Source organism: Raphanus sativus, unplaced genomic scaffold (genome assembly GCF_000801105.2).
Source record: "Raphanus sativus cultivar WK10039 unplaced genomic scaffold, ASM80110v3 Scaffold2365, whole genome shotgun sequence".
Lineage (NCBI taxonomy): Eukaryota > Viridiplantae > Streptophyta > Magnoliopsida > Brassicales > Brassicaceae > Raphanus > Raphanus sativus.
Window position 1 is genome coordinate 383 of NW_026617673.1, and position 15,418 is coordinate 15,800.

At 38.6% G+C, this 15,418-nt stretch overlaps 6 protein-coding genes across 8 annotated transcripts; 5 read left to right on the top strand and 1 right to left on the bottom strand.

Moving 5' to 3' along the window:
- The first annotated feature begins 353 nt into the window (after positions 1 to 353).
- On the top strand, positions 354 to 3,352 carry LOC108810394 (uncharacterized). Its single transcript, XM_018582538.2, has 9 exons — positions 354 to 447; positions 746 to 810; positions 901 to 1,054; positions 1,177 to 1,829; positions 1,969 to 2,142; positions 2,222 to 2,338; positions 2,418 to 2,597; positions 2,685 to 2,731; positions 2,837 to 3,352. Exons 2-9 carry the CDS (start codon positions 763 to 765, stop codon positions 3,144 to 3,146), a joined length of 1,683 nt encoding a protein of 560 aa, XP_018438040.1. The 5' UTR covers positions 354 to 447; positions 746 to 762; the 3' UTR covers positions 3,147 to 3,352.
- Positions 3,353 to 3,486: 134 nt separating this feature from the next.
- LOC108815099 (isoamylase 2, chloroplastic) lies at positions 3,487 to 6,844 on the top strand. Of its 2 annotated transcripts, none has more exons than XM_018587762.2 (2): positions 3,487 to 3,654; positions 4,050 to 6,844. In XM_018587762.2, the coding sequence occupies exon 2, from the start codon at positions 4,126 to 4,128 to the stop codon at positions 6,769 to 6,771; it is 2,646 nt and encodes an 881-aa protein (XP_018443264.1). In that variant the 5' UTR covers positions 3,487 to 3,654; positions 4,050 to 4,125; the 3' UTR covers positions 6,772 to 6,844. The 2 variants fall into 2 exon arrangements, with proteins under 2 accessions (XP_018443264.1, XP_056856140.1); XM_057000160.1 differs by lacking the exon at positions 3,487 to 3,654 and adding an exon at positions 3,699 to 3,805.
- A 339-nt stretch (positions 6,845 to 7,183) lies between these two features.
- Positions 7,184 to 8,135, top strand: LOC108842449 (uncharacterized). The gene is made up of 3 exons (XM_018615370.2): positions 7,184 to 7,253; positions 7,342 to 7,521; positions 7,600 to 8,135. The coding sequence occupies exons 1-3, from the start codon at positions 7,184 to 7,186 to the stop codon at positions 8,133 to 8,135; spliced, it is 786 nt and encodes a 261-aa protein (XP_018470872.2).
- A 1,247-nt stretch (positions 8,136 to 9,382) lies between these two features.
- On the top strand, positions 9,383 to 10,658 carry LOC108842458 (uncharacterized). Its single transcript, XM_057000159.1, has 5 exons — positions 9,383 to 9,414; positions 9,492 to 9,552; positions 9,684 to 10,261; positions 10,354 to 10,543; positions 10,639 to 10,658. Exons 1-5 carry the CDS (start codon positions 9,409 to 9,411, stop codon positions 10,656 to 10,658), a joined length of 855 nt encoding a protein of 284 aa, XP_056856139.1. The 5' UTR covers positions 9,383 to 9,408.
- Positions 10,659 to 12,063: 1,405 nt separating this feature from the next.
- On the bottom strand, positions 12,064 to 13,398 carry LOC108852382 (sm-like protein LSM2). The gene is made up of 3 exons (XM_018625886.2): positions 13,240 to 13,398; positions 12,939 to 13,097; positions 12,064 to 12,335 (listed from the first exon to the last, which is right to left on the bottom strand). The coding sequence occupies exons 1-3, from the start codon at positions 13,240 to 13,242 to the stop codon at positions 12,216 to 12,218; spliced, it is 282 nt and encodes a 93-aa protein (XP_018481388.1). The 5' UTR covers positions 13,243 to 13,398; the 3' UTR covers positions 12,064 to 12,215.
- Positions 13,399 to 13,613: 215 nt separating this feature from the next.
- On the top strand, positions 13,614 to 15,119 carry LOC108813221 (uncharacterized). Of its 2 annotated transcripts, none has more exons than XM_018585716.2 (4): positions 13,614 to 13,727; positions 13,847 to 14,036; positions 14,138 to 14,420; positions 14,513 to 15,119. In XM_018585716.2, exons 1-4 carry the CDS (start codon positions 13,674 to 13,676, stop codon positions 15,084 to 15,086), a joined length of 1,101 nt encoding a protein of 366 aa, XP_018441218.1. In that variant the 5' UTR covers positions 13,614 to 13,673; the 3' UTR covers positions 15,087 to 15,119. The 2 variants fall into 2 exon arrangements, with proteins under 2 accessions (XP_018441218.1, XP_056856138.1); XM_057000158.1 differs by having other exon boundaries at positions 13,629 to 13,727; positions 13,850 to 14,036; positions 14,513 to 15,105.
- Positions 15,120 to 15,418: the final 299 nt, after the last annotated feature.

A 15,418-nucleotide genomic window follows, 5' to 3' on the forward strand; every position in this document is an offset into this window, starting at 1 on the left:
TTGAAGAGTGAAGCGAAAAGTTTGGAAGACATATACCAGTGTTTTGTTTTAAAAATTTCAAATAGTTTGGAACTTATCCTCTTTTTTTTTGTTCCATAATAAAAGGATAAATCTAATGAGAATCATAAACATAATTTCATCTAGAAAAGATTTAGAAATGAATATAGAAGAAGAAGCCAATCAAAATCTTGTCAAAAAAAAAAGGGTTATAACCATTGGTTGTTCTGCATGGACCTTAACATTCGCCGAGAAACCCCAAGCCAGTCAAAGTCATTATCCTGACGAAAATACCCCCGAACGTGCTTCAAAATTACAGGCCAAGTCCTCTGTTTTATTTTTCTTCATAAAAAACACGAAGCACACTGAATTGTTCTTCTTCCTTCCCTCACAGCCACAGCTCTCGCGGACGATCTCTCTCATTCATCCTGAATCCAAAATCTGGGATAGGTTCGTGCTATATCTGCTTCGTTTGTCTCTGTAAACCACAAAAGAATAAAAATTGAGGAAACTGAATCGTCGGTTTCCCTGTTTGTGTTTTTTTTGACGTATTGCTTTGTTTGATCATTTCATGAAATGATCCACTCGGTTCTCGACGACTAAGTTTTTATCCTTTTTGATGAATCCATCTTTGTGATCCAATACTAGAAATCTTAGGTAACACAAAGAGTTGTGAGTTATAGTGTTTAATGATTCGAGGAAACACTAAGACGTTAATAAAGTTTAATCCTTTTGATGGTTTCTACAGAGCTTCCTTCACTGCTGATGGGTTTCACTTCTGTTTATCGATCTCTTACTGAGATATTTCCTCAGGTATATATTCTAAAAGTTGAAAATTTTCATTCTTTTGTGTGTTGTAATCTTATCGAAGTTTTACAAATAAAAAAAATGTCTCGACTGCAGATTGATGCACGAATGTTGAGAGCTGTTGCAATTGAACACCCCAAGGATGCTGATGAGGCTGCTGCCGTGGTTCTCTCTGAGATCCTTCCTTCCTTGCCCTCTCTTTCTACTCACTCTCGGAACAAGGCCTCTCCAAGTGTTTCAGCGCGTCAAGGTACATCCTTTAGCCCTTTGAAAATAATAATAACCTTTGCTGCTGCTGCTGCTGCTCTGGCTTGTACATTCATCCACACCTCAAGGTTCTTGTTTGATAAGTTACTTTGTTTAAATTTGCAGTAGAACGTGGTTTGCTTGCCTCCTCTTCTTCTTCAGAAACTATCCCCTTGGTTATTGGTCCTGGCCACGGTACCAGTGCTCCAAGTACTAGATTGGTCTCTGGTAGGATCTCGCCACTGATTGTTGGTCCTGGTGTTTTCCGCAAACATGTCGAAAGTGAGGAGCAAGTCCAATCTTTAGGAAAGGCTCCTGGAAAAGAGCACGGAGGAGACTATGATTTCTTTGTCAAGTCTTTTGATGTTCCCATCCTCCCAGAGGATGATGATCTTAACTCAGTGGTCCACGCTGTCCCACAAGAAAACCTCAAGTCTACTAGAGATTTTTGGCAAGAGCTTGGTGGTTCTCATATGACATGGAATCAAACAGATTCAATCACAAGCGTTGGTTCACTGAATGCTGCACAGAAGGGATCATGTTTTGAAGTTGGGACTGGGAGTAAAAATGACCAGCCGTCAAAGGGTTCACTGGCCAGTGAAAACGGTGATACTGAATCAAAGCGTTCACTGGCTAGTGTAAATGGTGATACTGAATCAAAGCGTTCATTGGCCTGTGTAAATGGAGATACTGAATTAGGTAGTGCTTTCAGCTCATCAACTCATGGCTGCAGTGTTGATCACCTTGAAGAGATTTTCCAAGACGCCAAAACTAACAAGGTACTGACACTCTTTACGCCTGTTAAAATGTTTTCCTTCTGTTTCACTTGTTCTGTGGCTCCATTTTTCCTTTTTCAAATATGAGAGCGTGTGATAGATACTGAGACATGATTCTTTTTGTCATTGTGCAATGATGTAGAGAACCTTGCTCGCTGTGATGGACTTGGTTATGAATCTGATGAAAGAAGTTGAACTTGAAGAGAAGGATGCAGATAAGTCAGAGTTAGAAGCTGCTAGGGGAGGTTTGGACACTCTTGAAAAGGTTGAGGAGTTCAGGAAGATGCTGAAACATGCCAAGGAAGCCAATGACATGGTGAGGTTATTTTATTACCTGTGCTCTTTTTTTTTGTATGATGGCATGGAAAACTAATTTGCTATTATGATATTTGCAGCATGCTGGAGAAGTATATGGAGAGAAGTCAATTTTAGCAACTGAAGCAAAAGAGCTTGAAAACCGATTGCTCAAGTTATCAGAAGAACGAAGCAAATCTCTTGATGTACTTGATGAGGCATGTTAGATCAGCTAACTTACCTTTTTCTGTGTTTCACACCGAAGAGAGATTTATGTAATTGTACGTTCTTTTGTAGATGCGTGAAACTCTTGAGATAAGACTAGCGGCAACATTGGAGATGAAAAAGGCTGCTGAGCAAGAAAAGAAAGCAAAAGAAGACTCTGCGCTTAAGGCACTTGCTGAACAAGAGGCCATCATGGAGAAAGTAGCCCAAGAATCAAAGCTTCTTCAGCAAGAGGCAGAGCAAAACTCTAAGGTAAAATTTCACTGTTGTAATAAAACTTTACAGATAACTCTCTTCTCAGTGTCTCATTCATTCCCATACTCTTTTTCCTTTTTGCAGCTTCGAGAGTTTCTTATGGATCGTGGTGAGGTCGTTGATTCCTTACAGTAAGTCCCCATTCTCGACTTGACAAACGTACATTGGTCCATTGTTTTCCTGTGGATATTTGTTACAAATGGATCTCTCTAATCTCTGCTTGGTTCTTTGAGCAGAGGAGAAATATCTGTCATATGTCAAGATGTGAAGCTGTTGAAAGAAAAATTTGACAAGAGTGTGTCAACAACAACAAAATCAGTTACCTCAAGCCTGACTAGTTCACGTGGATCATCATCTATGAGGAGCTTGGTGCTTGAGAATCCTGCTGAGCTGTTGAATGGAATTTTTGAAACCTCAAGCAAGAACAAGAGCCCAGAAGAAGAAGAAGAAGAAGAAGCATCTTACTACATGAAGAAAGAGAAAAATGATCGTAGAGAGCTTCTTGAAGATGGTTGGGACATCTTTGAGAAGGATATTGAACTTTAAGGTGGGGTTGGTGGCTTGGTGATGAAGGAAAGGGCTGGTATTGAAATAGAAAACGCTATAACCTAGAGAATAAAATGGATTTGTGACCATGTTTGGATCAGGGATTGTATGAGCTTTTGATTCTCTTGTGTGTTTGAAACCTAAACCAGATCACTTATGAGCTTTAATAGTACTACAGTATAGCTTTGTGCAAGATTTTTATCAAATCCACAAAAAGTAAAATATGTTTAGTAGTACTCTTTTATGTGGTCGTGGGACCTACACAGCCTAGAGACTCCAAAACCAAACAAAAATAAGAAAAGGCTTTAAACATGGGCGGTCCGTTGAGAGAAGCCATAAAACTTCGAAAAAAGAAAAAGACAAAACCTTTCGGACACTCCTAAAAATATCATAAACTGACGGACACACTCACTCACAGATGGGTATTCTCAGATTATCTATGTCTCAATAGCAATCTTAGAAGAAGCTCGTGTTCTGCTTCGGTGGCGTTGATGATGCTTACGCGACAGTAAGCTCGACTTTCTCTCTTTTTTTTTTTTTTTAATTAACACCTTTGTCTCTTCTTTACGCTTTCTTTTGTTCCCTAAAGTGTTTCGATTTATCTTTGATCACTGGGACTTCTTGTTAATGTTGGTTCCTACTACTTCATCTCCTTCCAGGTGAAATGTCCATTTTTTTTTTCCAAAAAAAAGGGAAAACTTTGCTAAATTGGGTTTAGTTTTGGGATGGCTACTTAGCTGATTCGATGCTCCATTCTTGCAATCTCAGATCAATTTTCTTGATTTGAGTTAATTGGTTTCTGTTTTTGTCTTTCATTCAGTTTAATTAGAAGAGCTTTGCTGTTTGATCTGTCCTCTTAACAATAATAACATAAGATGTTTGTTGTTCTGCTTGTGCTTTCAGGGATATATTCATTGCCTAGATTGCTAAAGCTTTTAGGGAAAAAGAGAGAAGCTTTGTGCCTTTTTTCTTTAAAAAAATGGCTGTTTGGTCACCATCAGCTGGGATAGGATCTTGTTGTCTTCTTAACAATGACATCACTGAAACATGGAGGTTTCCTTCTGTCTGTTTTCCAGCGTGTAAGAACAAGACTAAACGCGGATCTGAGACACTGAGAGTTACAAGAAAACATATCTCAAGGGATTTGGTTACAAGTGCGTTGCAAAGTTATCATCATCGGTTGAGTAAGATTCGTGCTTCAAAAACTTCTACCGAACTGAAAGAAGAGGTATCTACAAGAAGCGCTAAGGTTGATGACCTAAAGAAGAAGGTAACAACAACATCCTATTTGTTCAGGACCAAGTCTGGTGCTCTTGTTAAAGTTAAAGTCGAAAAGAAGAGGGAGGAAAAGTACAGTATCATGGTTTATGTCTCATCCTTGGAACTGAGTAGTAGTAGTCTGGTGATGGTTTGGGGTGTCTACAGGTCTGACTCTTCTTCTTTCTTGCCTCTTGATTTCGAGAGCTCCTCTCAAGATTCACAAACCCACACAACGGAAACTCCCTTTGTTAAAAGCTCCTTGTCTGATGATGAGTTAATGCTTGGGCTAGAGTTTGATGGGAAAGAGTCTCCTTTCTACCTATCGTTTCGCCTGAAGGATCCGAATGGTGTAGAAATGCTGACTCACAGGGACACATACTTCTGTATCCCGGTTGGTTTTACTGCTGGTCGTCCTTTGCCACTAGGCCTGTCCCCTGGAGCAGATGCTGAGTCGTGGAACTTCGCCTTCTTTTCAAGAAACTCGAAGAGCGTGGTTTTATGCTTGTATGATGATACCACAACCGATAAGCCTGCTTTAGAGCTTGATCTTGACCCTTATGTCAACAGAACAGGTGATGTCTGGCATGCTTCAGTTGAGAAGACATGGGAGTTTGTTAGATATGGGTTCCGTTGCAAGGAATCATCTACTCACTCTGAAGAAGAAGAAGAAGATATTGTTTTGGATCCATACGCCACAGTTATTGAGAAATCCATCTCTCAGAAGTTTCTTGGAAGCTTATACAAAAACCCTTCCTTTGATTGGGGAAGAGATGTGTCTCCAAACATACCACTGGAGAAACTCATCGTTTACAGGTTGAACGTAAAGGGCTTTACACAGCACAAGTCCTCCAAGTTGCCGACTAACACAGCAGGGACTTTCACCGGTGTAGCTGAGAAAGTGAACCATTTGAAAACACTTGGAGCCAACGCTGTTCTCTTGGAGCCAGTGTTCTCCTTCTCCGAGCAAAATGGTCCTTACTTCCCATTTCATTTCTTTTCACCAATGGACATGTACGGCGCAGCTAACTCGATGAAAGAGATGGTAAAGAGACTGCACAGTGAAGGGGTTGAGGTGCTTTTGGAAGTAGTTTTTACACATACTGCAGACTCTGGAGCTCTCCGTGGCATTGATGACGGTTCTTATTATTACAAAGGAAGAGCTAATGATTTGGATTCCAAAAGTTACTTGAACTGTAACTTTCCTGTTGTTCAGCAGTTGGTTCTAGAGAGCCTGCGTTATTGGGTGACTGAGTTTCACGTAGATGGGTTTTGTTTCATCAATGCTTCCTCTCTCTTGAGAGGCGTCCACGGTGAGCATCTCTCTCGTCCTCCCTTGGTTGAAGCAATATCTTTTGATCCACTCCTTGCAGGAAGAAAACTCATTGCTGATTGCTGGGATCCATATGACATGGTCATGGTGACAAAGGAAGTACGGTTCCCTCATTGGAAGCGATGGGGGGAACTCAACACAAGATACTGTCGAGATGTGAGAAACTTTGTGAGGGGAAGAGGCCTTCTCAGCGATCTAGCTACTAGAATCTGCGGAAGCGGTGACGTATTCACAGATGGAAGAGGTCCTGCTTTCTCCTTCAACTACGTTTCAAGAAACTCAGGACTCTCTCTTGTGGACTTAGTCAGTTTCAGCGTTGGCGGCGGCCCTGAGCTAGCGTCAGAGCTAAGCTGGAACTGTGGGGAAGAAGGAGCAACGAACAAATCAGCTGTTCTTCAGACAAGGCTGAAGCAAATCCGGAACTTCTTGTTTATACAGTACATTTCGCTTGGAGTCCCTGTGCTCAACATGGGAGATGAATGTGGAGTCTCTACAAAAGGATCGCCGTTGCTGGAATCACGGAAGCCCTTTGACTGGAACATGTTGGCGTCAGCTTTCGGTTCACAGATCACGCAGTTCATCTCTTTCATGACTTCGGTTAGAGCAAGGAGAAGCGATGTGTTTCAGAGGAGGAACTTTCTGAAACCTGAGAACATTGTTTGGTATGCAAACGACCAAACTACTCCGAAGTGGGAAGACCCTGGTTCCAGATTCTTGGCGTTGGAGATCAAAGCAGAGACAGAGGTAGAAACAACCGCGTTGTTACCTGTTGAGCCAACCGAGCCAAAGAACAATGACCTGTTCATTGGGTTCAATGCAAGTGATCAACCTGAGAATGTTATTTTACCTTCACTTCCTGATGGAAGGGAATGGAGGCGGTTGGTGGACACAGCTCTTCCTTTCCCAGGGTTTTTCTCTGTTGAAGGAGAGACAGTTGTAGCAGAAGAAGAAGAAGAGATGTTACAACCAGTGATGTATGAGATGAAGCCGTACAGTTGCACCCTTTTTGAAACCATCAATGCTACTACTGCTTAGAAACTCAAATTGTGATCTTTGTATATGTTGAATATTGTGTTATCATGTTTGAAATAAGATTTATTTAATCAAATCAATTAGACTACAAGATTTCCGCAGATCAGTGATCATTCTAACAAATGTAATTACCGGTTCTGATAAGAGGTGTCCATGAAACGGACATGCCTTTTATGGATTCAAAGGATTAACCATTTTCTTATTTCATTATATATATAAGGAAAGAAGATATTCCCCATGATTTAAGTGTATAAAGATGGTATGTATTTCTTTCATTTAGTGTGTGATAAGATTTGATTTGATGCTTAGGGTTTGTAACCTTGAGCAGTTACATAGCCGATTCTATAAGTAAAACTCAAGAAACTTACTCTGGTTCATTCTCTTTTGTTTTTAATTTGAAACGTGATCTGCAAAAATGAACAAAGGCAGCTCCCCAAAATGTCAGGATAAATCAAAGGAGATGGAGAAACCGAAGAAACTCAAAGGTAAAGTGTTTTTTTTTCTGTTCCCATCAGAATATTTCTTATTAAATAAAATTCACAATTCCAAAGTTTCTGATCCTCTGATGAACAGAGGACTCTGCTAAGGAGACCGTGGAACACAAGCAAGTTCCAGAGAGTGAGAATCCGAAAACAGATGCCAAAGAAGAAAAAGAATCTGATGGAACTTCAGACAAGAAGGATAAAAAGGAGAAGAAGAGTTGCTGCAAAAAATGCAAGGCCAAAGCAAAGTTGATGAAGCAAAAACTTAAAGGTGAGTGTGTGTGTTTTGTTCCCATCAGAAGTTTAAAAGTTCACAACTCTAATTTTTTTTTGTCTTTGTGATGAACAGAGGAATCTAATGAAGAGGATGAGAAACAAAAACAGAAAACAGAGAAGGCGAATGAGGAAAAAGGATCTAAGGTAACTTCAGATGTGAAGGCTGAAAAGGAGAAGAGCATCATAGCATGGCGACACAAGAGTACAAAGAAAGATAAGAGTCATGGTAAAAACTCCTTCAGCGTCAACCCTCCCTGTCAAACCGCTAGGTCTATGTACCACGGTGGACCCAACTTTTCAAACCCGTGGAACATGTACGCACCACCGAGAGTTATGTATCCGGCATTTGCGAAAGGGCCAATGTACGGACAATGTGGCGGTGGTGGTGGTGGTCCGTTTCAGCAGCCATACCAACCCATGAATCCAGCAGCAATGTATAGAGGTGCTATAATGTCACCGTATCCGCCTATGGCAGCAGCAGCAGCTATGTATCCTCCTCCCTATTGGCAAACCAGACCGTACACAGATGCTAATCCTATCACGCGTTACACTACCTACCGTGACAATTACACAACCTACCGTGACAATTACTCTTACTTCTTCATCTAAGTTCCTCTTAATTATTAGTCCTTATGTTTTTTTCCTCTGTTTTTCTTTTTTATCTAACAGATGAAAAAAAAAACTAAGGCATTTCTTTGTAGACTCCAAAGAGAGAACATATAATCATTTGATAAAGAGATTGAAACTAGATTCATTCAACATCAAGCCATTACATGAAAATGAAAAAAGTATCAAGTCTTGTCAAATCAAAAGATTTTTAAGTTATCAATCATCCACCTCTAGCCTCTCTTCGAGCAGCATCGTGGAGTAAATCAACATCGACTCCATCAGGAGGTAACTGCACGTATCTCACCACAGATCCTCTGATGAAACAGTTTCTCACCGACAGCTACACAATTCACCAGAGAAAAAAAAACATAAGCAAAATACTCTTTGAGAAGAGTCTTAAAGATAGGAGAATAGAAGTGGCAGAGATACAAATATTAAGCTAAAAACATTTGAGTATCATTCCACAGACAAATTGCAAAGAAATTGCAATTCTGAGTAAGACTTGAAAAATCTCAACGGCTACACAAACTAAAGTATCGAAATCGTGATAAAACATGTCAACTCATCACCTTAGACTCCCTCTGCGTTTGTAGATGGAATCAGTAATTTCACCTTAAAAGCTTCTCAATGTTTGTTATAGGCTTATAGTAAAAGCTAGAACACGTACGAGATATACATAACCTAAAGAATACGTACGTCACAAAAATAAGAAAGATTGACACATCTGCAAAAGCCAATCTTTAAACTTTCACATTCACATAGAGAGACCAAGGCAAGCTCTAAATAATATTATTACCATTTTTTGCTTTAATAAGATAAATAGATATACACTTACTTTATCCGATCACCATATATATACAATAATGTAAGTTATGTAAATAATACTTTTTAAAACAAAATTGTTATAGTAAAAATAGAAAGTATAAAATTTTAAAATTATGTAAAGACAAAATATTTTCATTTGTGGTGATGTATTATATGCTAAAATGATAAAATATGTAAATATATAAGAGATATAAATCGTGATCACACATATAAATAATATTATTACCATTTTTTGCTTTAATAAGATAAAACTTACTTTATCCGATCACCATATATATTCAATAATGTATATCATCCTAAACATATATACACCAAATATTCACAGTATATACTAAGCTCGATATGCAAGCATATATCAATAACCTATAAGGCTATGTATATATATAGTTACAAAACCCTAAAGAAAACTTACAGAAGAAAAACAAAAGAAGCAGAAGCTAAGACAAACATGAAGGTGTGTATACACATTCCAATTTTCGAAGCATAATCAAAAATATTTATCTCTTTTTGAGCTTATTCCATCTCTTGCAGCTGCTAAGTTGGATTCGAACTATAAAGCAAAACGTCTTAAACCATGCAAAGGAGTTCAAAGGTTTGGTTGCACGATAAAACCTTTTCAATCTTCATCTTCATAGAATTAATGTTTTTCAATATCTTCATACAATGTTGTACATAATATGTTTTTAGTTAAATTATATTTAATAAAAGCAACAAATCTTGCAGGTCATTTCCGTTGTCTAGGAGCTCAGGTCTCTTCTGAAGTCCAAGACATCTGTACAAACTCCTTCGCCTTCTATGAACCATCTCATGACCCGAAACCACCAGAAGCCGATGAGGACCTCCGGTTTGATAATGAAGACGTGGTGTTCAGTGGATTTCTAACGATCGAGACGCTTGGTGAAGAACCTGAAACACCAAGATTCACTTCCGTTGAAGAAGAAGATGTAACCGGAGCACAAAAAGATATTGCAAAGCTCTTAACTAAGAAGCTAGACAAGCTTCTTGAGGAATATCGCGAGTATAGTAGCAGTAAGCAAGTCGAGAGATCGAAGAATGCAGAAGGAGATAGAGAATCAGTTGACGTATGTCCTTCACAAGGTTATGATCGTATTGGCTTTACAAAGAGAAGCAAAGAAGTAATGACGAGAAAGGATTTACTTACAAGCCTCTTCAAAAGAAGAGAGGCAGTAGAAGGAGAGTGTAATACCATGGAGAAACATGGCCAAGGAGATTTGATTAAAAGTGTGTTCGAGAACCTCCAAAATGATGATTATATGCACAAGAAGAAAGACATCAGAAAGGTTCAGTCTCTCTATTTCTTTTTAATCTTTCAAGTGTTTTCAAATGTCGATACGTCATCAACAGTATTATGAAAGTTTTTTTTTGGTTATAGAATGTTCAAATCTTCCGGAGTAGAGTCCATCCTGTTCTCTGTACAAGTGCAAGAGACGATAAGGAGATAGATGACAGCAGAAGCTGCACCAACCTCAAGGATCCTCCTCTTAACGGAGGGTTTCTTGTTTCAAGTTCCATCTTGGAGCCGAACAGGAAAAAGGAAAAATGGATCAAGACTGACGCAGAGTGTAAGTCAAGATCCTATAGATAGAACATTGAACACTATTCGTTTTTATTTATGTCTTTCAAGAGTTCTCATGTCGCGTATTTTTTTTTTTTGCAGATCTTGTTCTGGAATTTTGATGAACAACTTTGATTGTTTAATAGATAGTAATTTTATAGATTACATGTAAGCTTGATTGGAGACTACTTTGATTGTGTAACATCAATAGAGGTTTGCTGCAATTTGTGTTGTTGTTCATCAAAAAAAAGAAAAAAAATGATGAACAACAACACAAATTGCAGCAAATCTCTATTGATGTTACACAATCAAAGTAGTCTCCAATCAAGCTTACATGTAATCTATAAAATTACTATCTATTATTGTGTTGCAAAATGTTATGTAGTCTAGTTTAAGCCAATTAATGATAAATTTTTTATTCTACTCAAATTTTACAGTTCAAAGTAGTGTTAAACTGCTCATAATTATCACATCTCGGCTTCAAAACGAATCACTGCTGCAACTAAAATGCCTAACCGATGATATACGACATGACCCACACTGTTTCTTGAGCTTGAGCTCTAATTAATAAAGATTAGAACCTATGAAACTCAACATAGAGAAATCACTAGAAACAAAGGTGTTGAACTTGATGTTTCTTAGACCAACCAGATTCAATCGTTTCCAGTGTCACTGATTAAGACAGAAACAAACAGAAAGGAAACCTAAACTACTAAGAAAGTAAACACATATCATATCATCTTTTATGTAGACTACTTTATTGCAAATTCTTTAACAAAAAGAAAGCAAACACTACCAAAGGGCACTGAAACAATTGATTGATTAATCATGACCAAAGTTCACAAAAAGCTAAAGCCAACGTAGAAATTCAATACCTTCCTTGTAACCTATCACTAAGCTTTAGTATCTTATCTCTTCTTCCTTCTCTACTTAGCCACCCAAGAAGAGGCAATAACACTCCTCAGTCGCCTTCTACATAACTAAACTCCCACTTAGACTCCATCTTCATCAGCAAAAGAACAAACATTCTTTACACACAGGAAGCGTTTTCAATACATCAAACAAGAAGAAGAAGCAAAGAGATCCAAAACCGTCGGTTGCATATGAGCGCGGATTGGGCCCATGTACGCACCACCGAGAGTTATGTATCCGGCATTTGCGAAAGGGCCGATGTATGGACAATGTGGTGGTGGTGATCCGTTTCAGCAGCCATACCAACCCATGAATCCAGCTGCAATGTATAGAGGTGCTATAATGTCACCGTATCCGCCAATGGCAGCAGTAGCAGCAGCTATGTATCCTCCCTATTGGCAAAGCAGACCGTTCACAGATGCTAATCCTATCACGCGTTACACTACCTACCGAGACAACTACTCGTACTTCCTTTATCTAAGTTCCCTCTTAACCAGTCCTTATGTTTTTCCTCTGTTTAGCTTTTTTTCTTAACTAACAGAAGAAAAAAATTAAAGGAAAGAATAAATACATTTCTTTGTAGACTCTAAATGCTTTTTTTTTGTTTCAAAGAAATAAAAGAGAACAGATAATCCTTTGATAAAGAGAATGGAACTAGGTTCATTCAACATCAAGCCATTACATGAAAAAAAGAAAAAAGTTTCGAGTCTTGTTGATCAACAGATTAATAAAAGTTTAGAGATACAACGGTAGGTTTTTTGCGAAAATCATCCACCTCTGGCCTCTCTTCTAGCTGCATCGTGAAGTAAATCAACATCGACTCCATCAGGAGGTAGCTGCACGTACCTCACCACTGATCCTCTGATGAAACAGTTTCTCACCGACAGCTACACAATTCACCAGAGCAAAAAAAAAATCCATAAGCAAAATAACTCTTTGAGAAGATTCTTAAAGTGTGATTTGAGTGCCAGAGATTTTTTTTAAAAAATATTAAGATATAAACATTGAGGTTCATTCCACAGACAAATTGCAAAGAAATTGTACTTCTGAGTAGACTTGACAAATCTCAGTGGCTACACAAACTGCAGTATACAAGCAGACACATGTCTATTGTTACTAACCTATCAATTTCTAGACTGTCCCTTGACGTTTGTAAATGGATCAGTAATATCACTTTAAGAGCTTCTCAACGTTGGTCAAGTAAAAACACGAACACGAGATGTAAATAGCCCAATAGACTACGTTCCACAGAAAACCTAAGTGGTAACAAAAAAAAAAAGCAAAGCTCGGTGGTTTAAAACACATAAGCAAGGGCCAAGCTTTACGCTTTTTCAAATTCATTAACAAGGAAGAAAAGCAAGTGTAGCAATAACACAACTTTTGCTACTGCATAAACAGCAATTCAAGCACATAAAACAAAGAAAAAAAGGCCAAATTCAATGAATACCAAATTAAAACCATAAATTCAGAAACTAAAGTAATCGGCTTACCATGTGAGGGTACTTGTCCTGATCAACAACACGAGTGTTCTCGAGCTTGATATTAAGGTACTGATCCACAGAATGAAGTGTCCCTCTGATTGCTAAATCGTTCTTCAGCTCAACCGTCACTTCTTGTCCCACCAAATCCTTGAAGTACGAGAAGAACAACTGCACCCATACCCAGAGACAAATAAAAAAAAAGACAAAATCAAAAACCCTAAACGAAGAAAGAAGAGACCTTTGTGTTAGGTCACAATTAACAAATCCAAAAAAACTCAGATTCAATTGAAAGAGACAGAGAGAAAGTTACCATTTTTCTCGGCCTGCAGATTCCTTCCTCTGCTCTCGACAATTAAACAACGAAGAAGAAGGTGAAGGTGAAGGTGAAGGTGAGGGTTGGGAGAGACTTTCGAACTACTTCTACTTCTCTCGAATGGAGGAGGAACTATTTACCCTAAAGGAATGATGGGCCAATTGCGAGTGTACGAAACAAAATGGTTATTTATGTAATTATAAAAACCTCTGGGGTATGCGTTTGATAATTAAAGTAATATAGGCCTCAAAGGGTAAAATAATTTAAAAAAACTCAGGTGTGTCTTTTCCTGAGCAGCCAAAGGCCAAAGAACAAATATTTACACCTAACATCTGGCGCTATATATAATACATTCCTGGTTGCTGACGGCTTCCTCCTTTTTGTTTATGGGTTTGTGAAAAAGAAAAAAAGACGAGGAGTTCAGGTTTTCTATGGCTTCTCATAGCTATCCAATTCATGGTTTTAGTGTTCAAGGAATCACCAAGGTTAGTGTTTTTATCTCTGTTTCAGTACATGTAAGTAAATCCTTTGAATACTTCCCACTCTCTTCCTCTTTTGAGCTTTTTTTTTTTTTTTTTTTTTTTGATGTCTATTAATGATTTAGAAGAGCCGAGCTTATCTGGTGAATTCTGGAGTAAGAAGACAAGAGAGCATAATACCTGAAAACTCTTTTGACCTGAAGATACAACACTTGGGGGAGCCGCCGTGTAAAGCTTTTTCTTCTTTGAGAAACTGTAATCACTTTATGGAGTCTGACTCCAACATGTTGAAGCACAGGCTCTTAGATGTTCATGGTATGTCTCTGTGTTGTTTTTGCTACTGATTTTAAAACCAATTTTTATCAGTGGTTTTTCTTTTTTTTTATGTTGACATGAACTGATTCTGTGTTTTAAAGAGACAAGACAAGAGGAGGTAGTTGAGTTCCTTTTATCTACTACAGAAGACGAACTCAAAGAAAGAGGTGCTAAAATGTCTCTGTTATCTAACTTGAATCAAGAACAGATGAAGCCTCTTCTGGATGTCATGATTCATAATCAAGAATTCTCCATTAACCCAGATGCTCAAATCCTCTTCTCAAGTAGCAGATCTGAGTTGAACGATATGGTCTCCATTGCAGCCAAGTTGAATAAGTCAGATAGATGGAGAAAGCTCTCACTGCTTGTACCTCAATCTCAGAGGTAATTTTAATTCTTCATTTGCAACTTAGATCCATATCTACAAATCTCATCTTCTCCTCTCTCTCTCTCTCTCTCTCTCTCTTGTTCAACAGATTGGACAGTGAGGTACTCATAGAGACTCTGCAACCAGACGAGGTTAATCTCGATGCAGTTACTACACTAGCTCCTCAGAAAACTAAGGCCAAGCAGCCTTCACGAAAGAAACATAATCCGAAGCTGAGAGATAGAGAGAATGATCTCTACAAAAGAAACCATCTCCATGCGTGTGAGAGCCTCATCTCTTTGATGATAGGCAGTGAACAACATAGACAAACCACAATGCTATCTCTTAAGAAATCATCATCACGTGGAGAAGACCTCTCTGAGCTTTTGACTCAGCTGTCAATAGGCTTTGCTGGAAGTGGCATCGCCGTGTTCTTCTCTGTGGTCTGTAGTGCTGCTTCCGGGCGAGTGCCCTTTTGTGCTAACAAGGTCTTCGACGCTGGCCTTAGTTTAAGTTTGGTATTGCTCTCGTGGGCGGTGAGTAGGCTCAGGGAAGCCATAGTTGGTATCAATAGGAAAGCGATCAAAGGCGAAGAAACAACAAATAGAGTTGAGAGAAGAATCAAGGATGTTTACTTCAGAGCTGCAACAGTTATCGTTATGGTAGCACTTAGGTTTCATTGAATGTGAAATTTGGATTCAAATCAAATGTTCGCATATATCAAATTTTAACAGAACGTTAAAGAGATAACAACAGAAGAATGAAAGCAAATTACCAGAAACTTACAAAAAAAACACCACCATTATGATACTAGATTAAGCTTTTGATGATGATTCTTCGTCGTCATCTTCAATGTCCCAGCTTAAGTCCTCATCTTCCTCTGCAGCACTCAGACGTTTACGCAGCTCAGCTCTGTTTGGACTACCACCAGAAGTTCTACTCGCTTCCTTACCATCGATGCTACTCATATCCTCTATCTCATCCCATCCCAAATCCTCTTCTTGAGTTGTTGAAG

Excerpts from the sequence above, each read along its gene's own strand:
- LOC108810394 (XM_018582538.2), top strand. The coding sequence starts at position 763 with ATGGGTTTCACTTCTGTTTATCGATCTCTTACTGAGATATTTCCTCAG. Across the intron at positions 2,339-2,417 it reads CTCTTGATGTACTTGATGAG|ATGCGTGAAACTCTTGAGAT; the intron begins GCATGTTAGATC and ends GTTCTTTTGTAG. Across the intron at positions 2,598-2,684 it reads AGGCAGAGCAAAACTCTAAG|CTTCGAGAGTTTCTTATGGA; the intron begins GTAAAATTTCAC and ends TCCTTTTTGCAG.
- LOC108815099 (XM_018587762.2), top strand. The coding sequence starts at position 4,126 with ATGGCTGTTTGGTCACCATCAGCTGGGATAGGATCTTGTTGTCTTCTT.
- LOC108842449 (XM_018615370.2), top strand. The coding sequence starts at position 7,184 with ATGAACAAAGGCAGCTCCCCAAAATGTCAGGATAAATCAAAGGAGATG. Across the intron at positions 7,254-7,341 it reads GAAACCGAAGAAACTCAAAG|AGGACTCTGCTAAGGAGACC; the intron begins GTAAAGTGTTTT and ends TCTGATGAACAG. Across the intron at positions 7,522-7,599 it reads GATGAAGCAAAAACTTAAAG|AGGAATCTAATGAAGAGGAT; the intron begins GTGAGTGTGTGT and ends TGTGATGAACAG.
- LOC108842458 (XM_057000159.1), top strand. Across the intron at positions 10,262-10,353 it reads AGAAGAAAGACATCAGAAAG|AATGTTCAAATCTTCCGGAG; the intron begins GTTCAGTCTCTC and ends TTTTGGTTATAG. Across the intron at positions 10,544-10,638 it reads GATCAAGACTGACGCAGAGT|ATCTTGTTCTGGAATTTTGA; the intron begins GTAAGTCAAGAT and ends TTTTTTTTGCAG.
- LOC108852382 (XM_018625886.2), bottom strand. Across the intron at positions 12,336-12,938 it reads AGGACAAGTACCCTCACATG|CTGTCGGTGAGAAACTGTTT; the intron begins GTAAGCCGATTA and ends TGAATTGTGTAG.
- LOC108813221 (XM_018585716.2), top strand. The coding sequence starts at position 13,674 with ATGGCTTCTCATAGCTATCCAATTCATGGTTTTAGTGTTCAAGGAATC. Across the intron at positions 14,037-14,137 it reads CAGGCTCTTAGATGTTCATG|AGACAAGACAAGAGGAGGTA; the intron begins GTATGTCTCTGT and ends TGTGTTTTAAAG. Across the intron at positions 14,421-14,512 it reads CTTGTACCTCAATCTCAGAG|ATTGGACAGTGAGGTACTCA; the intron begins GTAATTTTAATT and ends CTTGTTCAACAG.